General features: G+C 37.6%; 1 protein-coding gene across 2 annotated transcripts; it reads left to right on the top strand.

Annotated features, from left to right (window-relative positions):
- The first annotated feature begins 583 nt into the window (after positions 1-583).
- CISD1 (CDGSH iron sulfur domain 1) lies at positions 584-21,258 on the top strand. 2 transcript variants are annotated; one of them, XM_077945120.1, is made up of 4 exons: positions 599-742; positions 7,488-7,649; positions 8,481-8,686; positions 19,567-19,989. In XM_077945120.1, exons 2-4 carry the CDS (start codon positions 7,643-7,645, stop codon positions 19,654-19,656), a joined length of 303 nt encoding a protein of 100 aa, XP_077801246.1. In that variant the 5' UTR covers positions 599-742; positions 7,488-7,642; the 3' UTR covers positions 19,657-19,989. The 2 variants fall into 2 exon arrangements, with proteins under 2 accessions (NP_001244519.1, XP_077801246.1); NM_001257590.2 differs by lacking the exon at positions 7,488-7,649 and having other exon boundaries at positions 584-742; positions 19,567-21,258.
- The last annotated feature ends 1,141 nt before the right edge of the window (positions 21,259-22,399 follow it).

Genomic DNA, 22,399 nt, shown 5'->3' with positions numbered 1-22,399 from the left:
GAAAAATCCTAATTTTTTTAAGTGAACACGTTTTTTAAAGAAAGGAGCAAGTTTTTTCTCTCTCCCACTCGACCTTTAAGACAGTGCAGGTTCCAAGGTCCTGAGTAGATAATTATATCAAAAGCCGGAGAAAGGGATGGACACCGGTAGCTAAGCGAGGTTCTGGAATGGGACTCAGTCATTGATTCCTGTATGTCCGCCACTGGCGTGTTATATAAAAGCTGGACCTGGACTTGAAGGTAAATCGTCACAAGCCTCGAGCAAGAAAAACTGGGGTCAAATCTTAGGTATCTGATTAAAGTAAGTGTCCTATTAACACCTGTCTCTGTCCCCACAAGCCCACACACCTGGAAGAGACGTAAAATCTGGCCTGGATTCCCTAATCCCAGGGCCCTGCCCCTCCGCTTCAGGGCCCCGCCCCTCGGCGTTGCGCAAACTCCGTTGCTACCTAAGTCTTTTCCTCCTCCCCGCTCCCGTGGCTGTCAAAATCCGGAGTCCAGACTTCCTTAAGGCCCAGGGCACAGCTCCACGCATGCTCAGCACCTACCAGGGTCGAGCTCACACACGTGCTTACGACCCGCCGCGGCGCCTGCGCGGTAGCAGCGCGGAGTCGGTGCCCTTAGTACGGCACTGGCACCTTTAGTCTCGCCGGCCGCGCGAACCCGTTTGTGCTCGGTATCCTAGTGCACACGCCTTGCAAGCGACGGCGCCATGAGTCTGACTTCCAGTTCCAGCGTACGAGGTGAAGTGGGGCCTGGGAGCGGGTGAGGCTGGTGAGGCTCACCGGTTGCTGCGCCCGCAGCTCAGCTGGGTTGTTTTACCGCTGCCCTACACGCCCGCCGGTCCTATAACCTTGAGATGCAGAAGGGCAAGTGCTCGGCCCGGCTGCGGGCTCCGGCCGGGATAGGGAAGGGGGGCGAGGTCAGGGATGGATTGATGGTTTGGGGCCATGCGAGACCAGAGTCCACGTTTCCCCCAACTAGCCAAACCCTAACACCAAATGACCGCGCCGCTAGCTTTTCTTGTTCTCTTCTAAGACGCTTTCATATCCTTAAGTCACAGAGCCTGGAAAGAAAGGAAAGGTGGGAGAAAACAACAGCAAACCTGTTTACCCTTCTCCTGTTTCAGTCAGCGTCGGGCCACAACGTCGATTTCCTGCAATCCTGAAGCATTGCATGACTAATCACATCTTAGTTTTGCAGATTTTTTTTTTCCAGGGATGAAACCCAATCCGAGGTCTTCAGTTTTCCCGGTTTTTTGTTATGCCCCTGGCATCTGGCACTCGGTGGCAGTAGTCCAGGATAAAGAATTGAAACCCGCCTTCGTTGAACCTTCAGCTTTCTGAGTCTTCTTTCCCCAATGCTAGTACTTAGCGTTTGGAAACAGTATTTCGCAGAAAGTCCCTTATAATAAAATTAGGAGACTTTATAAGCAGTCATTTAGTGTGGAGTTTCACTTTATAACCATTCTTGGTGATGTTATAGTTGTTAATACAATACTGTGTACCAGACACACGGTATGTGTGATCTTTGTCCCTCTATAAAACACCACTTCGCAAGGTTTTGAGTAAAGGCAAAGAGATTGTCCAGAGGTTAATTAAAAATACGTTCAGTAAATATTGAGCATCTGTAGTGCCAGGTAATGTAAAGTCCCTACTAACTTGAGCCCTATTTTTTTAATAGGTAGTTTCCAAAAATTGGAGAGTTCCACTTCTGTTGACAAAATTTACCTGGCTAAGTAAGGGTGATATTCCATGACATTTCGAAGTTACTAATGATATAGAGATTATTATTTGCAAAAATTATATTAAAGGATACTTATCTTGAGACTTTTTTAATAGAGGCAGCTTGGTGCATTTAAAATAGGGTGTGATTTTTGTTTTTGTTTTTTGGAAAACTGTTCTCTTGGGAGTAAGACTTGTGAAATGAGATGTTCGTGTGACTTGTGCCGCTGATACTTTTAATTTTACAGGAAGACTGCACATGTTTGAGGTGGACCAAAAGATTCCACAGTGTGTGTTTAAAATGTGGGATCTTTTTATGTACATGAACACTAAACGTTATTTAGGTTGCATATTACTGAAATGTGAAACAGGTGAACCCCTAGGACTTACCACTATCTGCAGGCTAGTCTGCAAGATTTCTTTTTTAAACAAGTTTTTTTGTTTTGTTTTGTTTTTCAAGTCTAACCACAGAGGAATTCAAAGGCAACTTTCCCAATCATTTTCCATTGCCTAAGGAATAGGAAATCACTGAAGTAGGTTATTGGCTTCAACTGGAAGTATTCAGCTTTGTTATGAGGAGTGACTATGATCTATTTTTTGAGACAGAGTCTCTCACTCAGTGGCCCAAGCTGGAGTACAGTGTTGTGATCATAGCTCACTGCAACTTTGAACTCCTGGGCTCAAGCCATCCTTTCTCCTTGGTCCCCTGGCTTCCCAAAGTGCTGGGATTACGTATGTGAGACACCACACCCTGCCATGACTACTTTTTTATTTCACCAAAAAGCATACAGGTTGTCATGAGGACTGTAGGGAGAGGCCCAAAGCCTGTGTAAATCTCTTCTATCAACACTTCCCTCCTCAATATAGTAGTAAGTAGGCAGGGTAGGGACAGAGAATGTCAAAGCGATTTAACTTTTAATGTTTAGATCACACAAGTTTGGTTCTACTCTCAAACTTTAAACCAAATTTATTCCTACGGATTGAAAATCAATTTAGATCTTTTAATTGAGGGGAAGATACCATGTCTCTTCTCAATTAAATGAATTTGTAATTATAAAGGGCTTAGAATGATATATGACAATGGTAAGCACTATATAAATATATGTTAAATATAAAGTGTGTACATATATGCATAACTCTTGTTCATCTTCAGAAGAAAAATAAAAGGTAGTTTATAAATAAAATTTTACGGGGACAAGGCCAGGACTGGAATTGCACAGAGGCAATGAGAATGAATGATTGGAACCGAAATACTCTTAAGATCCTGATCACTGAGATAGCTCTTCATACCAGTATGGTCGATAAGACCATTAGTTTATTATATTTTCTAGTACTAAGTGGCCTTCACTGCCTACTTGTCCAGTCTCTTATGATTCTTCCTCATATCCAAATAGATGACCTTTCTGAACATCATCCTGCTCCTTGATAACTCTAGCACTCATTGATTGCTTTCACCCTTAACCCTTTCCCTTCTGTTTGCAAGGAAGATGTTAACTCTTAGGCTGTTCTCTCTCCATGTCCTCCAGATGCCGTTTTATTTTACTTAAATCTTTGCCTCAGTGATACCTGTTGCTCGTAAATATTTAGCGCCTCATGAAGATTTTCTTCTCTTCAGCCTAAAGTCACTCATAATTCACCCTCATCTTTAAAAAAAAAAAAAGCCAACTAAACCAGATAATTTTAAAAGGCCTTCCTTAACCTGCCTTCCCCTGAAATCACTTTTTTTTAATTTACCCTCAAGTTGCAACATAGGGATTTGTCTCTTCATCTTGTATTTCGTTATCTGTCCCAAACTCTGATCATTACAATGCTTGTAACCAAAATTACATTTCATAAATTCTTATCTCTTTTGTATTCTTGTGTATTTTATTGAAACTAATTTTCTAATTCATTTAACCTCAACATAGGAAAATATTGTTTTGGTTCACTAAATTCACCAAGTCATTTAAAGTCACTATTTAAGGGTTTGTTTTTGTCTGAAAAGGAATGTATGGATCATACTGAAAATAAAGGGGATAGCTCCTGTAAGTTATAAACAATAAATGAAAAATAAGAGGGCTGGGCGCGGTGGCTCACGCCTGTAATCCCAGCACTTTGGGAGGCCGAGGCAGGCAGATCATGAGGTCAGAAGTTCGAGATCAGTCTGGACAACATGATGAAACCCCATCTCTACAAAAAATACAAAAAATTAGCCAGGCATGGTGGCACATACCTGTAGTCCCAGCTACTTGGGTGGCTGAGGCACGAGAATTGCTTGAACCCGGGAGGCAGAGGTTGCAGTGAGCTGAGATCACGCCACTGCACTCTAGCCTGGGCAACGGTGCGAGACTCTGTCTAAAAAAAAAAAAAAGAAAAGAAAAATAAGGGGGGAGTTTGGAGCTATAGATTGGCCAAATTGATGGTTGTTAGAGCTAGTTGAGGGTAAATGGGGTTCATTATAGTATTCCCTTTGTGTGTCTGAAATGGTCCATAATAAAGTTTTTTTAAACATAGCTTCTTATATATGCCTGAAGTTTTTTGTTTGTTTGTTTGTTTTTAACATATGTATCAGAGAGTAAATTCCACACCCTGATACAGCAGGTTAAGAAGAAGGTAAAGATAAGTCATTTAGTGTAAGAGCGATGCAGTGTAAGGACAAAAAAATTGCACATAGGAATTGCAAATTTAATGTAGTCATACATTATTTCTTTTGACTCAACCAACATTATTGAATACCACTTATATGCCAGGCCTTGTGAAAAAAAAAAATTACCAGCCTATGGGAGATCTAAGGGAAGGAAAGGTTTAAACACAGCTCCCCTCCCCCTCTCCTGACAGAAGAGGAGAAACATTATGATTCTATGGCAGTTGATGGTTGGCTGGAGAGGGCAGTTTAGAGCAGAAAAGGGGCTAAGGTAAAAGAAGCTGAGAGAGATTCCTAAGTTAAAGCAAAATAATGCTCACGGTAAAAAAAAAAAAAAAAAAAAAAAAAAAAGCCAAAGATTGGGTTGTAAACAAGGCTGTTGAGTTTGGGAACAAGTCCATGTTTTCTCTCTCTCTGAATAATTTTAAAGAGAAAACCAAGTATTGTACAATAGTACGCCAATGGAAGAATAAGCAAATGGGAGGATTATTTAGAAATTATTAGAAGTGTTACCTTTCTCAACATTTGTGATCTTTAATGGTATTTGTGTAGATACAAAGCACGGTTACACAAGGTCTGGTAGGGTGGGGTTTGACCTAATTACAGGAATTAACTGTTCCTTGAGAAATGTCTATAGAAAAGAAAAGCGAAGGCTGGGCATGGTGGCTCATGCCTGTAATCTCAGCACTTTGGGAGTCCGAGGCAGGCGGATCACCTGAGGTCAGGAGTTCACGACCAGCCCGGCCAACATGGTGAAACCCCGTCTCTACTAAAAATTCAAAAATTAGCCAGGCATGGTGGTGAGCGCCTGTAATCCCAGCTATTCGGGAAGCTGAGGGAGGAGAATTGCTTGAACCCGGGAGGCGGAGGTTGCAGTGAGCTGAGATTGTGCCATTGCACTCCAGCCTGGGCAACAGAGCAAGACTCCATCTCAAAAAAAAAAAAAAGTGAGGGTAATCCAGAAGAGGCAGAAATAATGCTCAGGGGCTGAGTGCCATGGCTCACACCTCTAATCCCAGCACTTTGGGAGGCCGAAGTTGGTGGATCACTTGCGGCCAGGAGTTCAAGACCAGCCTGGCCAACATGGTAAAACCCCGTTTCTACTAAAAAAAAAAAAAAAAAAATACAAAAAATTAGCCAGGTGTGGTGGTGCATACCTGTTATCCCAGCTACTCAGGAGGCTGAGGCAGGAGAATCCCTTGAACCTGGGAGTTGGAGGTTGCAATGGAGCCGGGATCCCGCCACTATACCCTAGCTTGGGCAGTAGAAACTCTGTCTCCAAAAAAAGAGAAAAACAAAGAATGCTCCAGATTTTTTCTAGATCCCAAGTCTGAACCAGTATCTGAAAGGTGCCAACAGAAATATCCGTCTGTCTGTGTATAATTTCCTTTTCCTTTAGAGTTGTCAGTGGCATCCACAGCTTTTTGCCAGAAAAGACTGATTCAGGCTGCAGTCATGAAATGATAAAATAGCAACATTTTTTTTTTTAAACTTCTGAGAACTATTGCATTTGTCCCTAATGAGATTAGAGAATTAGAATTTGGGAAGGGAAAAAATAAAAGAAATGGGAATTGTTTTCTCAAAACCTCAGAGCAAATACAAAGCTATTTTGCTCGAACACATGGTACTGTGACATTTGCACAGGGTCACAAGTGACCCTTGCTGGGGAGTAGGGGGTAGAGCACAAAGTGTGTGTTTTGATTCCCCATGTGTGTTTTGATGCCCCCATGGGGCAGCTAGTCTTGGGGATCTGGAGTCAGTTTCCATTTCTTTCAATGATGCCTTTGGTGTTACCCCTTTTCCATGTCAGTTATTCTGTCATCTCTCCCACCATCACAAAATCCAAGGGAGGTAAAGCTTAAAAAAAGTCACCTGTGGGTGCAGTTGGTAAATTATATGAGAAAAAAGAATGCAAGAAGAATGTTTTAATGACTAGGAGAGATTGTTTTCACCTATCATGATGGGTTTCAAGTAGAAATTCCTATAGTATTCTCTTTTTAGATCATGAAACAAATTAATACTAGCCAGTTGTAGTTCTTTGGATCTCAGGACTTTTTGCAATATGTGGGTGCCATCCCAACAAATATGTTATGAAGTACTTTATAATTCACCTAAAAAGTAAAGTATAACTAAAATCAACAGCATTAAGGAAGTTATTTTATTCTTTTAGGATATTGCCCCCCTTTAAGTTTGTACTAAAGACGATGTTCAGCAAATGTTATGGTGCAATACTATGCAAAGCAGCATTTTAGCCCATTTTGTGATAGGTACATTAGCTATTCAGAGTGGCTTTCCATTAGCTAAGAAGTGGATTGCTACAACTCCTGGCAGAGGGAATGTTTTCTCAAGAAAGTTCCATGGTAAATAACATTAGAAAGGAAGATCATGAATCTAGCTAGAAGTCATAGCAAAGTTGCAGACCTGCTTGCAATAACCACAGGGTAATACCATGAAGTGGCACTAAAATTTGAGATAAATCTACACATAATGTGTACCTACTTAAAAAACGTCTTCTGATGAAGCCAAAGGTTTGAAGCTGTCAGATGATATATTAACTTGTCTTCTCAGTCATGCAGGACCTGGGAAAGACGAAATGTCAATGTTTATTAGGGAATTATAGCAAGAAAGAATGGAAATGTTATGGGAAGGAAAACAGTATAAATTAATTTGTTAAGAAAAGTACTACCGTGGTTGAAAATAAAATCCAAGGAACACGTTAATTAGAAAGCAAGGATAAACCAGAAAAGGCGGAAATTATGCTCTCTTACGAGATGAGCAAGATGCAGGAATAATTTAGATAAAGTCTAAATTATTAAATAAACTAGAAAAGAAGACCAAGATACAAGAGATGAGAATGATCCTTTCTATTACAGTTTTAGAAGACTGAGCGCCAGTTTTATGTAAGGTACTATTAGGTATGGTGAAATAAGAAATTTGACTCAATAGTGCAAGTAAAGTATACAACTAATTATTCATTATGTGTTTTTATTTGGCCTCGGAATGTGTTTTTTTGTACTTATCTCTCTAGGGTTTTATTTGATAGTCTGGGAACTTATTTCAAACACTGAAGATCTGACTCAGGAAGTGCTGGGAAGGAGTCCAGTGTGTTTATCCTGACCCCTGTTCAACTTCTTCCTGCAGCCCACTCCATGCTGGGAATAGACAACTCTCCTCTGAGGCTGAGGCTAACCAGATTATGCAGAACTTTCTTCTCTCCATCATTGCCTGGAGCTGGGGTAGTTGTTAAGCCCTTGAGTTTCTAAAGACTTGAAAAGCTGCTTGAAAAGAATAACTAGATGGCTTGTTAGTCAAACAGTTTTTATTATTAGAAAGCAGAATAATGCCATTAAATTCAAAATGAATTTTATAGGAAAGTAAATTTAGAATTTATTAAATGAGAATATAACTATACTTATATTAATCATGTTTTCTACAAAAAATGAAGTTAGTACATTCTGATTTTTATTTTAATGAGAAAACACTTTGAAAATTTTTTAAAAAGGCCTTTTGAATGCAGAATGACTTTGAAACCTGGAATCCTGCCACATATATTCCTTTGAGTGTTTAACATTAAGGGTGGTTTTATTTTGTTTGTTTCTTTGGGTATCATTTCTCTTATAGCTTTCTGCAATAGTTGCAACTGAGTTTTGGTAGATTAAATCATTTAAAAATCACTAAGGGATCTTACTATTTAAACTCAAATGAGTCATTTTGTTAACATAACAAAATGTTATTTGTAATCTGAATTTTTATGTTTCAGGGCTTTTTCTTTTTTTTAAGCAATAGGTACCTGCAAGTTCACATGTTATTTAAAATCTACTTATAAACACTTTTTAAATGAGTATTGAGCTTTGGGTTTTTTTAACTCCAGCTCTAAAATAATAATTTTAAGTTTCTTCTTCTTAATGTAGCTGTCATCACTCAGCAGAAAATACACAATTGCTTCAGTAAGGGCCAGGGAAAGTCATAACAAAGGACTATTATACCAGTGTTTTCTGGTCATTTTGTTAACATTAAAAGCCTTGGACTATTAGGATGCTTAATACTCAAAAACTGGATTTTCTGAACATTCATGTGATATTATTAGTGTATATTTTGGTTTTGATAATTATTTTTTTTCCTTCCCTGCTCTAGTTGAATGGATCGCAGCAGTTACCATTGCTGCTGGGACAGCTGCAATTGGTTATCTAGCTTACAAAAGATTTTATGTTAAAGATCATCGAAATAAAGCTATGATAAACCTTCACATCCAGAAAGACAACCCCAAGATAGTACATGCTTTTGACATGGAGGATTTGGGAGATAAAGCTGTGTACTGCCGTTGTTGGAGGTCCAAAAAGGTGAGGAAAGCCATTCCTTCATACAGTACCATTTTTAATGTTATATTTCCTTTTAAATTATTCTGTCAGACTTGTATCACCAGATATTGTTATGATATCCCTTTTTTGTTGTTGTTGAGACAGAGTCTATTCTGTCATCCAGGTGGGAGTGCAGTGGTGGGATCTCGGCTCACTGCAACCTCCACCTCTGGGTTCAAGCGATTCTTGTGCCTCAACCACTGAGTAACTGGGATTACAGGCATAAGCCACCACGCCTGACCTGTTATAATATCCCCTTTCTTTTTCTTTCCTTCTTTCTTTCTTTCTTTCTTTTCTTTCTTTCTTTCTTTCCTTCCTTCCTTCCTTCCTTCCTTCCTTCCTTCCTTCCTTCTTTCTTTCATTCTTTCATTCTTTCATTCTTTTTCTTTTTTTTGGAATCCTATTCTTCTTTGTCTTTCATACGCTCTTAAAGGAATATATTTTCTAAAATATCTAACCAGTATGCAGTAGAATTACATTGTACCTTCATCGAATTCAGGCAGATTTAACCATATTCTTGGCCAAAGAAAAGAGAAAAATCCCTTTAATTTGCTCTTAGGATTTCTTAGCTTCCACTGTCCCAGGAAGTGAAGTGTACAGCCTAATCACAAAGAGAAGCAAAAGAAGTAAAATATTTTTTTGAGCTTTCAAACACCGGATACTAAGACAAGTGTTAGAAATTTGAAAAGAAACTTCTTTAAAATTACCTGTAAAAACTTACCTGGTAAATGTCCTATACCTTCTTTCAGCTGCAACTCCTCCAGTTAAATATCTAACAATATAGGATCCTAAAATCTTATTTTCTTATATGAGAATTGTGTTTTATCAAGTCCCTTTTGGAAGTGTCATCTGTGAAACCTGCAGGTTTTAGACATGATGGCAGCTAGTAGTAGGCCGGGCGCGGTGGCTCAAGCCTGTAATCCCAGCACTTTGGGAGGCCGAGACGGGTGGATCACGAGGTCAGGAGATCGAGACCATCCTGGCTAACACGGTGAAACCCCGTCTCTACTAAAAAATACAAAAAACTAGCGGGGCGAGGTGGTGGGCGCCTGTAGTCTCAGCTACTCGGGAGGCTGAGGCAGGAGAATGGCGTAAACCCGGGAGGCGGAGCTTGCAGTGAGCCGAGATCCGGCCACTGCACTCCAGCCTGGGCTACAGAGCGAGACTATACTGTCTCAAGCATCTCAAAAGGATTTGTACACCGAATGGCTTTGGGATTTCTGGTGTGTTGTGAGAAACATGGTATAAACACTGTACTACCACTCTTAGCATTCAAATAAAATGAATTTCAGCAGGGCGTGGTGTCTCACACCTGTAATCCCAGCACTTTGGGTGGCTGAGGCAGATCACTTGAGCCCATTAGTTCAAGAGCAGCCTGGGCAACATAGTGAGACCATCTCTTGAAAAAAAAAATAGCCAGGCATGGTGGCATGCCTCTGTAGTCCCAGCTATTCAAGAAACTGAAGCAGGAAGATCACTTGAGCCCAGGAGATTGAGGCTACAGTTAGCTGTGATTGCACCACACTGCATTCCAGCAACAGAGTGAGACCCTGTCTCAAAAAATAAAATACAATGGATTTTACAAAAAAAAAAAAAAAAATGATGTTAAAGGGCCCTCAAAAAAAATCAATAAAAACGATGTATCTGTTTCTGAAAGCACATTATGTTTGAGATCTCTTCCCATAGTAGAGGGTCATTTTCACAAATAACTTGTCACAAATATGGAAGAAGCCACATACTAGGTACAGGCTAAGCTGTACCTTCTTATTTGGATTTCTCTAATCCAAATAATCCAAAAATTTGAAATCTGAAAGGCTCAAAAATTTGAAATATTTTGAACACTGACATGATACCACAAGTGGAAAATTCCACACCTGACCTCATGTGACGGTTCACCAGTTGAAGTCAAAACAGAGGCACACAGGACACAGTTAATTCAGTGACCCAAAGGGAAAAAAAGGCCCCCCCAGCTGCTGATGTCGGTATTCTGGTGGTGCTACTATGCTGCTTAATTTCCCGGAGCACTTTTTTTTTTAACTGAATTAATGGTATGGTATGTTTTTTACTGTTAAGTACTCACATGTGAATACATGCAAGAAAATGTTTGCTTATCAGTAGCATATAAATTCGTAGTCGGGAATGATGGTGATGCAAGATAACCACAGATTGTCCACATGTGTGACTGAGATGGTGACACTTTTGCTTTCTGATGGTTCATTGTATACAAACTTTGTTTCATTCACAAAACTGTGTAAAATAGTGTATGAAATTACTTTCAAGCGGCTGGGCGCGGTGGCTTGCACCTGTAATCCCAGCACTTTGGGAGGCCGAGACAGGTGGATCACGAGGGTCAGGAGATCGGCTCCCGGCTAACACGGTGAAACCCCGTCTCCACTAAAAATACAAAAGGTTAGCTGGGTGTGGTGGCGGACACCTGTAGTCTCAGCTACTTGGGAAGCAGAGGCGGGAGAAAGGCATGAACCTGGGAGGCGGAGCTTGCCGTGAGCCGAGATCTAGCCACCGTACTCCAGCCTGGGCGACAGAGCAAGACTCCATCTCAAAAAAAAAAAAAAAAATTACTTTCAGGCTACATGTATAAGGTATATATAAAACATAAGTAAATTTTATGTTTAGGCTTAGATCCCATCCCCAAAGATAACCTCATTAGGGATATGCAAACATTTCAAAAGTTAAAAAAATCTGAAATCCAAAACTCTTCTGGTCCTAAACATTTTCTTTTCATTTTCTTATGACCAAGTATTTCAGATAAGGGTTACTGAACGCACACTAGAAAGCGTATCTCACTCCTTTCTCCCAATAGGTTTGCTGTTGTACAATCCAATGATAAAGTACTTAGGTTATGCCATTTTGTTCAAAAACTCCTTGATGAGTATATTGAATATAAACCAAAAATTAGTAGGCCCATTACAACAAATTATGAAGAGCACTATTCATTTGGAATTTGGAATTGTTGATAAGTACTAGTGGGGTTACTGGAAAATAGTAAAGTAATACATCTAGAAATTGTGGAATTTCTAAGTTGGAGTTTTATAGTTCTTTAGTCAGTGATCTTCAGTAGTTCATTTACTATCTACTATATGTGCATGCGTGAGAAACATTAAAGAGTAAAACAGATGTCACAGATGTATATAGTACATGCAGTGTAAGTGGTCTAAATAAATGGAAGCTAAGAGGAAGAAATTACACCGTAAGGCTGGATGCAGTGGCTCACACCTGTAATCCTAATACTTTGAGATGCCAAGGCAGGAGGATCACTTGAGGCCCGGAGTTCAGGACCAGCCTGGGCAACATGGTGAGACCCAGTCTCTGTTTTTGTTTGTTTGTTTGTTTGTTTGTGTCTTAATTAAAAATAGACCACATCTTCTGGGAAAGCATAGTCATATACTTGGGAGTCAAATTGCTCTGAGAAAAATTGGTAGCATTTGAATAAACTGCATATATTGGAGACTCTCAAAATCTGCAAGAAAGGACTTGTGAACAAAGGTGAAATGGATAAAGAATCTAGTCTGGTTCTTGTACTGCCCTCCCCCCAAGGAATAAATCTAAATTGAGGAGAGTCTTGAGGACAGTGTGAGGAGTTTGTGACTCCAGACATGGGGAGCTTCTTGACAGGGGTTTCAGACATAGAGTTATACTTTTACCAGGGTGCTAGCTATGGAAATGGAGACAAATGAGCAGACATGAAACATTTCGGGGAAAGGATCAGCCAGATGCACTGACTTCTGTGTGAAAGACTAGGGGAGAAAAACTAAAGCTCATTGAAGGATCTAAGCATGTAGGATTAGAAGAGGGTTATGCCATTAACAGAAATAAGAGATTCGAGGTGAAAGGCTAATTTTCCAGGACAGCTATAAGTTCTGCTTCAGAGAGCGAATTTGAGGTGGTAGTTGAATGGAAATACACAGCAGACAGCGTGAAATGTGAGACATCAGGGTTGGAGATATAGATCAGCAAAACTGATGAGTCAAGTGTAGGAATGCAACTGATCTTTGATATGGATAAAAATCAAGGGCTAAATATGAAATCTTGGGGAATTTTCTGCATTTTGGAAAGGGCACAAGAGCCATTTAAGGAGATGGAATGGGCCAGAGAGGTTAGAATAAAACTAAAAATACCATAGCTTCAAAGTAGAAGAGGGAAAAGTTTCAAAGATTTAGTACTGAACATTGGCCTATGCAAAGACAGCTACGTGAATAGACAAGACTATTAGATTAAGCAATTGCCCTTTTGGTGTCATTTCAACGGAGTAATTAGAATAGAAGCTATATCCCAGTGAGTTAAAGTGTGAATTAACTAACAAAGAAATGACAGAAGTCTATGTCAGATTTCAGTAGATGCAACAGTGAATGGAAAGAAAAGTAAGATAATTGCTTGAGTGAACACTACAGCTTGGCTTTGAGATCAAGTAAAGTGTGTTTGCTTTGATTCGGTTTTCCCAGAGGGCAAAGAATCCAATGAAGTAAATGTGGGCTTTCATGAACTAAGATCTCAAATATTTTGGGAAGAATCACCAATGGACACAAACTAGTGGTGTAAATGTTTATTAGACTTTATAATTCAGAACATTCCAGGATTATTCTTTGATTTTACAATTTAGAGTTTCCAGATGGTTAGGCCAGAGACTGCCATTTCCCGTAGGTGAACTTCAGGAGAGGGAATGAGACCAGTCATTTTATTTCCAGTTTTCTCCTGCCTTTTTTTTCCCCCCTCTGGCTTATCTTTTATGCCATTTAGTGATCCTCTTTGTGTCTTGAATTTGTCAGTTCTGAATTTTCATTGCATCTTGGGCACTTATTCCTGCATTAATCAATTAACAGTTTGCTTTGAATATTATCCAAGTTAACAAATGTTAATATTCTTCAGACACTTTTGGAAACTCCCCACATTCCTGTGGTTCTAAGGTTATCACACAGGTGCCAAGTCACACACTTGCATGCCAGTTCACAAAGACTAATTAATACCTTTGATTAAGTGGCTACCTTTAGTTTATAGTCAGTAATTTTTCCCTCATACAAACCAGTTGTATTTATAACAAAATTTAAACATCATTTTACCAATGGAAAAAATGTTATATGCGATACAAACTTCAATTCTAATTCATTCTTAAGGTGCAGTCACTAGTAACCTGTTATGTGTCTGTAACATTTTGAGCAGGTGTCTCAACACCAATGAATCAGATTTCTTAGTAATGTGCAGAAATTACTTTTTTAAAAAACATATCCTTCCCTCTTGTCCAGTGCTTTTCTTGCCAGCATTGGTATGTCATCTGATGTTTCAGAAATTGGCTTGGCTTTTTTTTTTTTTCTTTTTCTTGAGACAGAGTCTCGCTCTGTCACCCAGGCTGGAGTACAGTGGCGTGATCTCAGCTCACTGCAGCCTCCACCTTTTGGGTTCAAGCAATCCTCGTGCTTCAACCTCCTGAGTAACTGTGATTACAGGCATGCACAACTGTGACCGGCTAATTTTTGTATTTTTAGTAGAGGAGGTTTCACCATGTTGGCCAGGCTGGTCTTGAACTCCTGACCTCAAGTGATCCACCCACCTTGGCCTCCCAGAGTGCTGGGATTACAGGTGTCAGCCACTGTGTCCAGACCAGAAATTGGTTTATTTTATAGTACAGTCTTCCCTCAGTGACCGTGGATTGGTTCCAGGACCTCCCATGGATACCAAAATATGAGAATGCTCAAGCCCCTGATTTAAAATGACAGTATTTGCCTATAAGCTATGCACATAATCCTGTATACTTTAAATTATTATATCATCTCTTGATTACACATAATATCTAATACAGTGTGAAGGCTATGTAAATAGTTGTTATACTGTATTGTTTAGAAAATAATGACAAGGGGCCGGGCGCGGTGGCTCAAGCCTGTAATCCCAGCACTTTGGGAGGCCGAGACGGGCGGATCACGAGGTCAGGAGATCGAGACCATCCTGGCTAACACGGTGAAACCCCGTCTCTACTAAAAAATACAAAAAACTAGCCGGGCGAGGTGGCGGGCGCCTGTAGTCCCAACTACTCGGGAGGCTGAGGCAGGAGAATGGCGTAAACCCGGGAGGCGGAGCTTGCAGTGAGCTGAGATCCGGCCACTGCACTCCAGCCTGGGCGGCAGAGCGAGACTCCGTCTCAAAAAAAAAAAAAAAAAAAAAAAAAGAAAAGAAAAGAATGACAAAGAAAAAAGTGTACATACTCAGTACCGATACAATTATTTTAGCGAGTATTTTCTATCCGCAGTTGGTTGAATCCGTGGATGTGGAACCCACAGATACAGATGGGGCCGACTGTATTTCACAAAAGGGCTGTCCATATTTGAAGTGAGAATGAAATGAGCCAGTATAGAGGAAATGATTAAAGTGACTACAGGGAAAAATAGTATTTGAGACAGTGGTATCTTGACAAAGGCTGGAAGGAAATGAGAGTAAGAGCACAGATGTGAAACGCAGCCTTAAAAAGGAAGAGAGAGTCTTGCTTTCGAAACAAAAAGATGAAAGGACTCTGATGTAAGAGGGAAGGTTATGGGATGTAGTATTGCTAGATTCCTCTCCCTGCAACTTCAGGTTGGTTACATCATTTGCTGAGTTGTATTATGGCCACCTAGGAGGCAGTTCAAACAAGGACAGCAAAAGAATACAGACTAAGAAGAAAGAGAGGAAAGACTTCCCAGTTAACATCAGGAGCTCAACTGAAATTGAAATGAAATGCAACTGGACAATTTAGACTCATTTTCTTTCATTTACAGTGGAAGATTTGAGTTTGATACTTTTGTCATTGGTAGTAGGCTTGATCCTGGGTTGTTTTTTGTTGTTGTTGTTGTTGTTGTTGTTGTTGTTGGGGAGGGGGCGGGTGTTGGGGGAAAAAGAGAAATCCTCCATCCTGTTAATGGCTTAGAAGTGGGTTTTACTGAGTCTTTCTTCATAAAAACGATATTCTGAATGTTGGTGACATTCCTTGGCCAATCCACATAAAGACAGTCTTACAAAAACCTTAATTTCTCTTTGTTTTTAGCTCTTCATTAATAGCTCTTAATTTCATATTATAGTTACTGTCTTAGGTTTACTGAAGTAGGTACATAAGAATGGTATAAAATGTCATAATCTCTAGGGTAGTCTCAAAAAATCTCATTACTTCAGTTTTCTTTCTCAACCAAAACAAGCATATTTTTCTGGACAGTTTATGGTGATGAGCCAAAATGGTGCCAGGCAACTTCCTTGGGACAGAAAATCAAAACTAATATAAAGTACAAAGTTCAGAGAGGGAAGATAGTCTTTAAAAGAAAATTGTTTCAGGTGGAAGAGATAAGTCAAAGAGGAGCATTTTTTCTACCTTGAATTACCCTCAAAACAGAGACATAACTTGAGATGTGGGACTATGAAAAAGAAATCTTGTGTTTTTATGAAGATCCAAATAGCATTGCTAGCTTTCCAGGTGGAGAGCAAGGATCTCCAGTGTTTTTTCTACTAAACCTTTATTCCAGCTTCTTCTAACCTTTTCTTCCCCACTTTTAAAGATATTTGGGATTTGTAGTGTTCAAATTAGGTTAAAAACATAAAAGGATGTTTTCTGGACATAAAGGAAATTTGATTTATAGTCTTTTTCCAGGATTTGTTAATAAACAAACACTGACATCTTAGAACAAATTAAGTGTCAATACTACATGAACTGAATTTAATATTCTTTGTGTGTTTTTTTTCATAATTTAAAACAATTTAACAAATTTTAAAATTTTTAATGAAAAAAGGTTAATAAAATTCTCATTTTTGTATATTATTTAATGTAAAATTTACTGTACTTCCTACATTGTATTTGAAAGTATATAATGCCAGGCACAGTGGCTTAGGCCTGTAATTCCAACACTTTGGGAATGTAACGGGCAATGTAGTGAAACATTGTCTCCACAAAAAAAATGTAGAAATCAATTGAGTGGGATGGCATGCACCTATAGTCCTAGCTACTCAGGAGGCTGAGATGGAAGGCTCACTTGAGCCTGGGAGATTGAGACTTCAGTGAGCTGCGATTGCACCACTGTGCAATCTAATTTAATCTCTTTAAAAAAAAAAAAAGTGTATATCCACCACACATTATCTTTTTCCTGCTTAGGTCAGAAATAAAGCAAGACACATAACAGAGTAACTGGGGTTACGTGGTATAAAAAGTACCATTAAAAAATATGTCTCTGAACAAAATTATACGCCTAGTTTACATTTTAAAGGCATAAAAGCTTTGTGCACTTTAATCACATGAAAGTTTATTAACTAATAACCGGGATAAACTTGCTTTTTAAAGAAATGTTTATTTGTTTATGTGTTTGCTTTTAAGAATATGAAGAAACAGGCTAATTTCAGTTTTTAGGCAGAATTGGGTGGTTAGAAAAAGTGTATTCTCACTTTCGACATATGACTTTCTTAATATTTTGTAAGATTTTCTTTGTATATTTTTCTATAGATTTCTCTCCTACTCTGTGAATGAAAGAAAATAATTTGAGAAAATGTAGTTTCTAATATTTTCAACATAAGATTAAAAAAGAAAAGTTAAACATGCCATTTCAGTAAGTTATTTAGAAATATTTCATTTTTCAGAAATGTAGCCTGTGTGGATTTACAGTGAAGTGTTTTGTGTGTGCTATTTATAAAAATAGAATCTTTACAGTGTAAACTTTTATACTCACTGTAAAATCATCTGTGTTTGTTTATTAAACATATGTCACTTTGAAATGCTGTACTTTGCTGTGGGATACATTTTAGTTTAATTTTTATAGCCTCTTTCCTCATCCATGCCAAGAAAAAACTGAAAGCTTAACTATATGTTTTTGCATCAAAGGCTTGTTTCTAATATGAATATACTGTATACCACATCTTATTGACCTCAAAAAAAGAAATAATGTAAGCTTTACATATATTACATTTACACTGCCCTCTATGACAGGATAGAGTTTATATCTGGAAATATAAGATATACCAATGACTTGAGTTTTTCTGTGATTTTTAACTAATTTAGTGCCTCTTGCAATTATTTACAGATAGATTAAAATGTGATTACTTTAACATCAAGTAGACTTTTGGATATCAAAGTTTAAGATTAAATACCATCATTGTCAAGTTTCACTGATCTATTCTATTCCCTGCACTGCACATAATGAGGTACTTGTTACTCATAAGGCTAAGACTCCTCTTACTTTACTCTTCCGAATAGTCTTCTTCAAAGCAACAGTGTACCTTAAACTAAACAGTGAAACTCTAGATTCTAGATTGCAGATACATTCAAAACTCCAAGATTAATGCAAAGTTGCTAGCTCTCGTCATTTGACATGAAATAGAAATAAAAGATACAAATATAGAGAAGCAAAAAAATTACTGATAATTATACCTTCTAAGTGTAAAATCCTGAGGAGTTAAGTAAAATATTATTAAATTCTTATTTGTTCATTTTATAATAGAGAAGGATATACTTGTTAAAAATGATTTTATATAGCAAGAGTTCAGATATGAAAATAACTAATTATAATAGTGTTTAAAAATATGACAGAAATAATCTTACCAGAATATACATGAGATCTAAGAATGAAAACTACAAAAGAAATTAAGACTTGGCAAAAAATATTCTCAAGCTTATCTGGAGGAATAAAGTGATAAAGTTAATAAAGTTAACAAAGACGAATAATGAAGGAAAACTAGCCCTACAAAACACTGAAATGTTTAAAATACAAATATCCCAGTGTTGTAGTAGGCTGATCAACATAACATAGAAGCTATAAATAGGTGCTTTCACATGTATAATTTATTTTGATAACATTATGAATAAAGGTATTAGTGTGGGAAGCAACAGCCTCCAGTAATACTGAAGCAACAGGATCTTAGAACAGCATTTGCAAAGTGTGTTCTACAGAAAACTATGATAATAGAAATCAAAATTTAAAGTGTCCATAGTCCAGTCACCTTGAGAAACTCTGGGATAAAATTGTGTTTTTTATAGCAAAATTAAAATAATGTGTGCTGTGATTCAAATGGGCTATATGAAATGTGAAATCATGAAAATGAACGGAAATTTATATTTGTCACATCTCTAGAAGAAAGCTGTCTCCATGAATGATGTTAAAAAGGGAGATATTGGCATGTTTGTATGAAAGTGGAGAAATTGAGAATATGAAAAAATAAGCAAAATGAAAAGATTTGGGAAAGATTGCTGCAAAAATAAAGGGATAATATGCACATTGATTTTTATTTTTTATTTTTTATTTTTATATGTTTTGAGACCAAGACTGGAGTGCAGTGGTGCAGTCTCGGCTCACCAAAACTTCCACCTCCCAGGTTCAAGCTTCAGCCTCCCGAGAAGCTGGGATTACAGGCATTTGCCACCATGCCTGGCTGATTTTTGTATTTTTAGTAGAGACAGAGTTTCACCATGTTGGCCAGGCTGGTCTTGAACTCCTGACCTCAAACGATCCACCCATCTCAGCCTCCCGAAGTGTTGAGATTACAGGCATGAGCCATTGCGCCTGACCACAAATTGATTTTAAATAAATGAACTTAAACTCTTAGAAGTAAATAGGCAATAGACATATTCACTAGAAAGGAATGTAACTAATATATAAACATAAAAAAGGCCTTCAACACTCATCAAAATCACAGTGAAATTCAGTAAATGATGGGTGTATTATGCTCAAGTCAATTTCTTCCTCTTACTAAGTAGTATAGTTTACATATGCTGTTTCAGAAAGCCTATATAAGACAGCCAAGAAAATCTTTTATGTGATGTTATGTGAATTAAGCATCACCTTCCACTCTGCCAAGCATAATACTGATTTTGAGATTAGATGTTTCACATTCATTCTTTCTCTTCCTAGTTCCCATTCTGTGATGGGGCTCACACAAAACATAACGAAGAGACTGGAGACAATGTGGGCCCTCTGATCATCAAGAAAAAAGAAACTTAAATGGACACTTTTGATGCTGCAAATCAGCTTGTCGTGAAGTTACCTGATTGTTTAATTAGAATGACTACCACCTCTGTCTAATTCACCTTCGCTGGGTTCTAAATGTGGTATATTGCAAACTGCAGCTTTCACATTCATGGCATTTGTCTTGATGAAACATCGTGGTGCACATTTGTTTAAACAAAAAAAAAAAAAAGGAAAAACCAACCTCGTGGCCTGTGGGTTATTTTGGTCTTGTAAGGATCCGTTTCTTTAAAATATTGACATATAGAGTTGTATCTTACATAGAATATAGTTGTATCTTGAAGTCAACATATTAAATTATTCTCAAAATTATGTATTTGCAGATTGTACTTGTAAGTTTCAAAGAAAAATTACCATCTTTTCATATTAACCTAGAAACTAAATATGATGTGATTCAGCTATATAAATTTCTTAATACAATCTAGGAAAGACCTGTTGTGACCTTGATTTTCTTGACATTGGAAATGACACTGAGAAAGTATGGCTTCTGTTTTTCACAGTTTTCGACCAAAATGATTGATGAATGTTATTCTGCTTAATTTCACAAGTAAGGTCAATAATAAAGGGGTGGTAACTTCTTCGTATTCATCTTCATAGATATTTAATGAAGATGGCTCCATTAAAGGAGCCAATAGTGAAAATTTAGTTAAAAGTGATATTAGATTTAAATTAGTCATGAAGAATGTCTTAAAATCTAATGTTCCAGAATTCTGGCCCAAGGAATGGTAAGCACTTGAACTGAGGACTTTGAAGGAATTGGAGCACATAATGTCAAGCCTTTTAATCACTAAGCCACATATCCTGACAGAAATAGTAGTCACAAGATTAGATCAAAGGCGTGGGAAGATTTTTTTTTTCCCACTCTAGCTAATGAAGCACTGGCTTTTAAATTGTGTGATCTTTTTCTTAAAAGCAAAAGTTTGAAGACGAGTGTTTGTTTATGTAATATTCTTCAAAGACTCAGAGCAGAAACATTGCATTCATTGTTGATTCAGAAAAAAGAAAATATAAAAACAAAATAATTAGCAATAGAAGAGTTAAGACAAATAATTCATAATATTTTTAAAGAGAGATTAGATTTTTGAATTTCATAGGTTAGAAGGAAAATCATGGCAAAATATATAGAAAATTGGGCAAACATAATTGAAATTGATTAAGCTGGTAAACATCTTCATTATTTATTTTAGTATACATGAATTCTCAGTAGTAGTCGATCACAGGTTTGTACTTGATAAAATCCATTTACCTTGACAGGAATCAAACCTGACATCAACATTCCTCTGTAATATATCATCATGGCTATTTTTAAATACATAGTTTTGTGTATTACTGTAGATAAAAGTTGGTAACGGAATTGTACAGTGGTTTTAAGAAGCCTGTGTAACTAACTTGGATATGTCTTTAAGTCACATATTCATCATAAAATCTAAAATCCTACAAACTGATTCTATTAGATTCTTAGGGTAAATTTTTTCTTTGCCCACCTCCTTTTTAAAATAAGTATACATGTCAGCAAAACAGAGCAATCATGCTTTTAAAGATGAATTGTTTTGTAGAAAACTAAATGCATCAGCTCCCAATGTTTCTGATAAAGGGACATCCTTCTAACATAACAGACTGTTCTTTATCTTGAATTTGAAATTATATTGTTAGTCATGCGTTTTTGTAACGTCAGGGGGAACCTGGTACCAGTTCTCAAAACTGTAGGATTATATGAGTGTGTATATATGTATGGCAGAATTATAAATGACCACCTTACTGTGAAATATAGATCTTGAGCGTTTTGAAAGGCCAAAATAATTAGGTAAATGTATTTTCAAGGTCATGTTAAAATTTTTACATGCTCTTGAACTAGCATTCATTTATGATTAAAACCTTTTCAGGTTATTTAACCTAAACACCAAGGTGAGTGTGGTTAGGTTAATATGAGATTTTTTTTACACAGAAATCATCGTGTGCAATTACTGTTCTAGCTAAGCACTTTAATGCTTCTAAGTGCTTTTTATTTCGTTGAGGCAAGACAAGTGGGGCTTTCATCCTTTTTCTCTGTGTCATTTATATTCTGATTACTTCTGAAGAGTTTTTACTAGGTTGAGAAGTTTCTAATGTGAAAAATCTTGTTCATCTGTTCATGCAACAGACATTTATTAGGCATCTGTAGACCATATAATTGAGACAGAGAAACATTTTGGAGAATTAGAAGCTCACACTATTTATGGCATAGGTTATATAATTATGGTAATTTATGATTTATTCTCTTGACAAAAACAGCTACAACCATGTATACCTACTATTTCTACTACAAAGTAGGTGAGATTTTTTGATTTTACATTAGTTAGGTAGGTTTTTTATTTGATTTTGCTTTAGGATAGGCATTGACTATGACTCCTGATTAGCAACATACGGTATTTTGTGCTTGGGTATCTGTGAGGGTGCGTAATTCTAGCTGTCAAAAGCTGTGCTTTTTCTCCTTGATTTTAATACTAGCTGACCTCAGGCAAAGCCACTCACCTCTCAGCCTTTTAAATTGTGAAGTGAATGGACTAAATGGCATTTTAGGCAATTGTTCCCAGATTCTAGGCCAAGACTAAATTTTCAGCTCTCCTCAAAGGAAAAATGTAAATAATGCTGATAGCTCAAATTTGATTTTTTATTATGATTATTTCAGCTCTTATGGTATTGAAGTGTCTTTTATGAAATGTTGATGGTAGTAGCTTGG

The sequence above is a fragment of the Macaca mulatta genome, chromosome 9 (genome assembly GCF_049350105.2).
Source record: "Macaca mulatta isolate MMU2019108-1 chromosome 9, T2T-MMU8v2.0, whole genome shotgun sequence".
Lineage (NCBI taxonomy): Eukaryota > Metazoa > Chordata > Mammalia > Primates > Cercopithecidae > Macaca > Macaca mulatta.
Note: the sequence above shows the minus strand (reverse complement) of the source record. Positions and strands in the feature narration are given on the sequence as shown.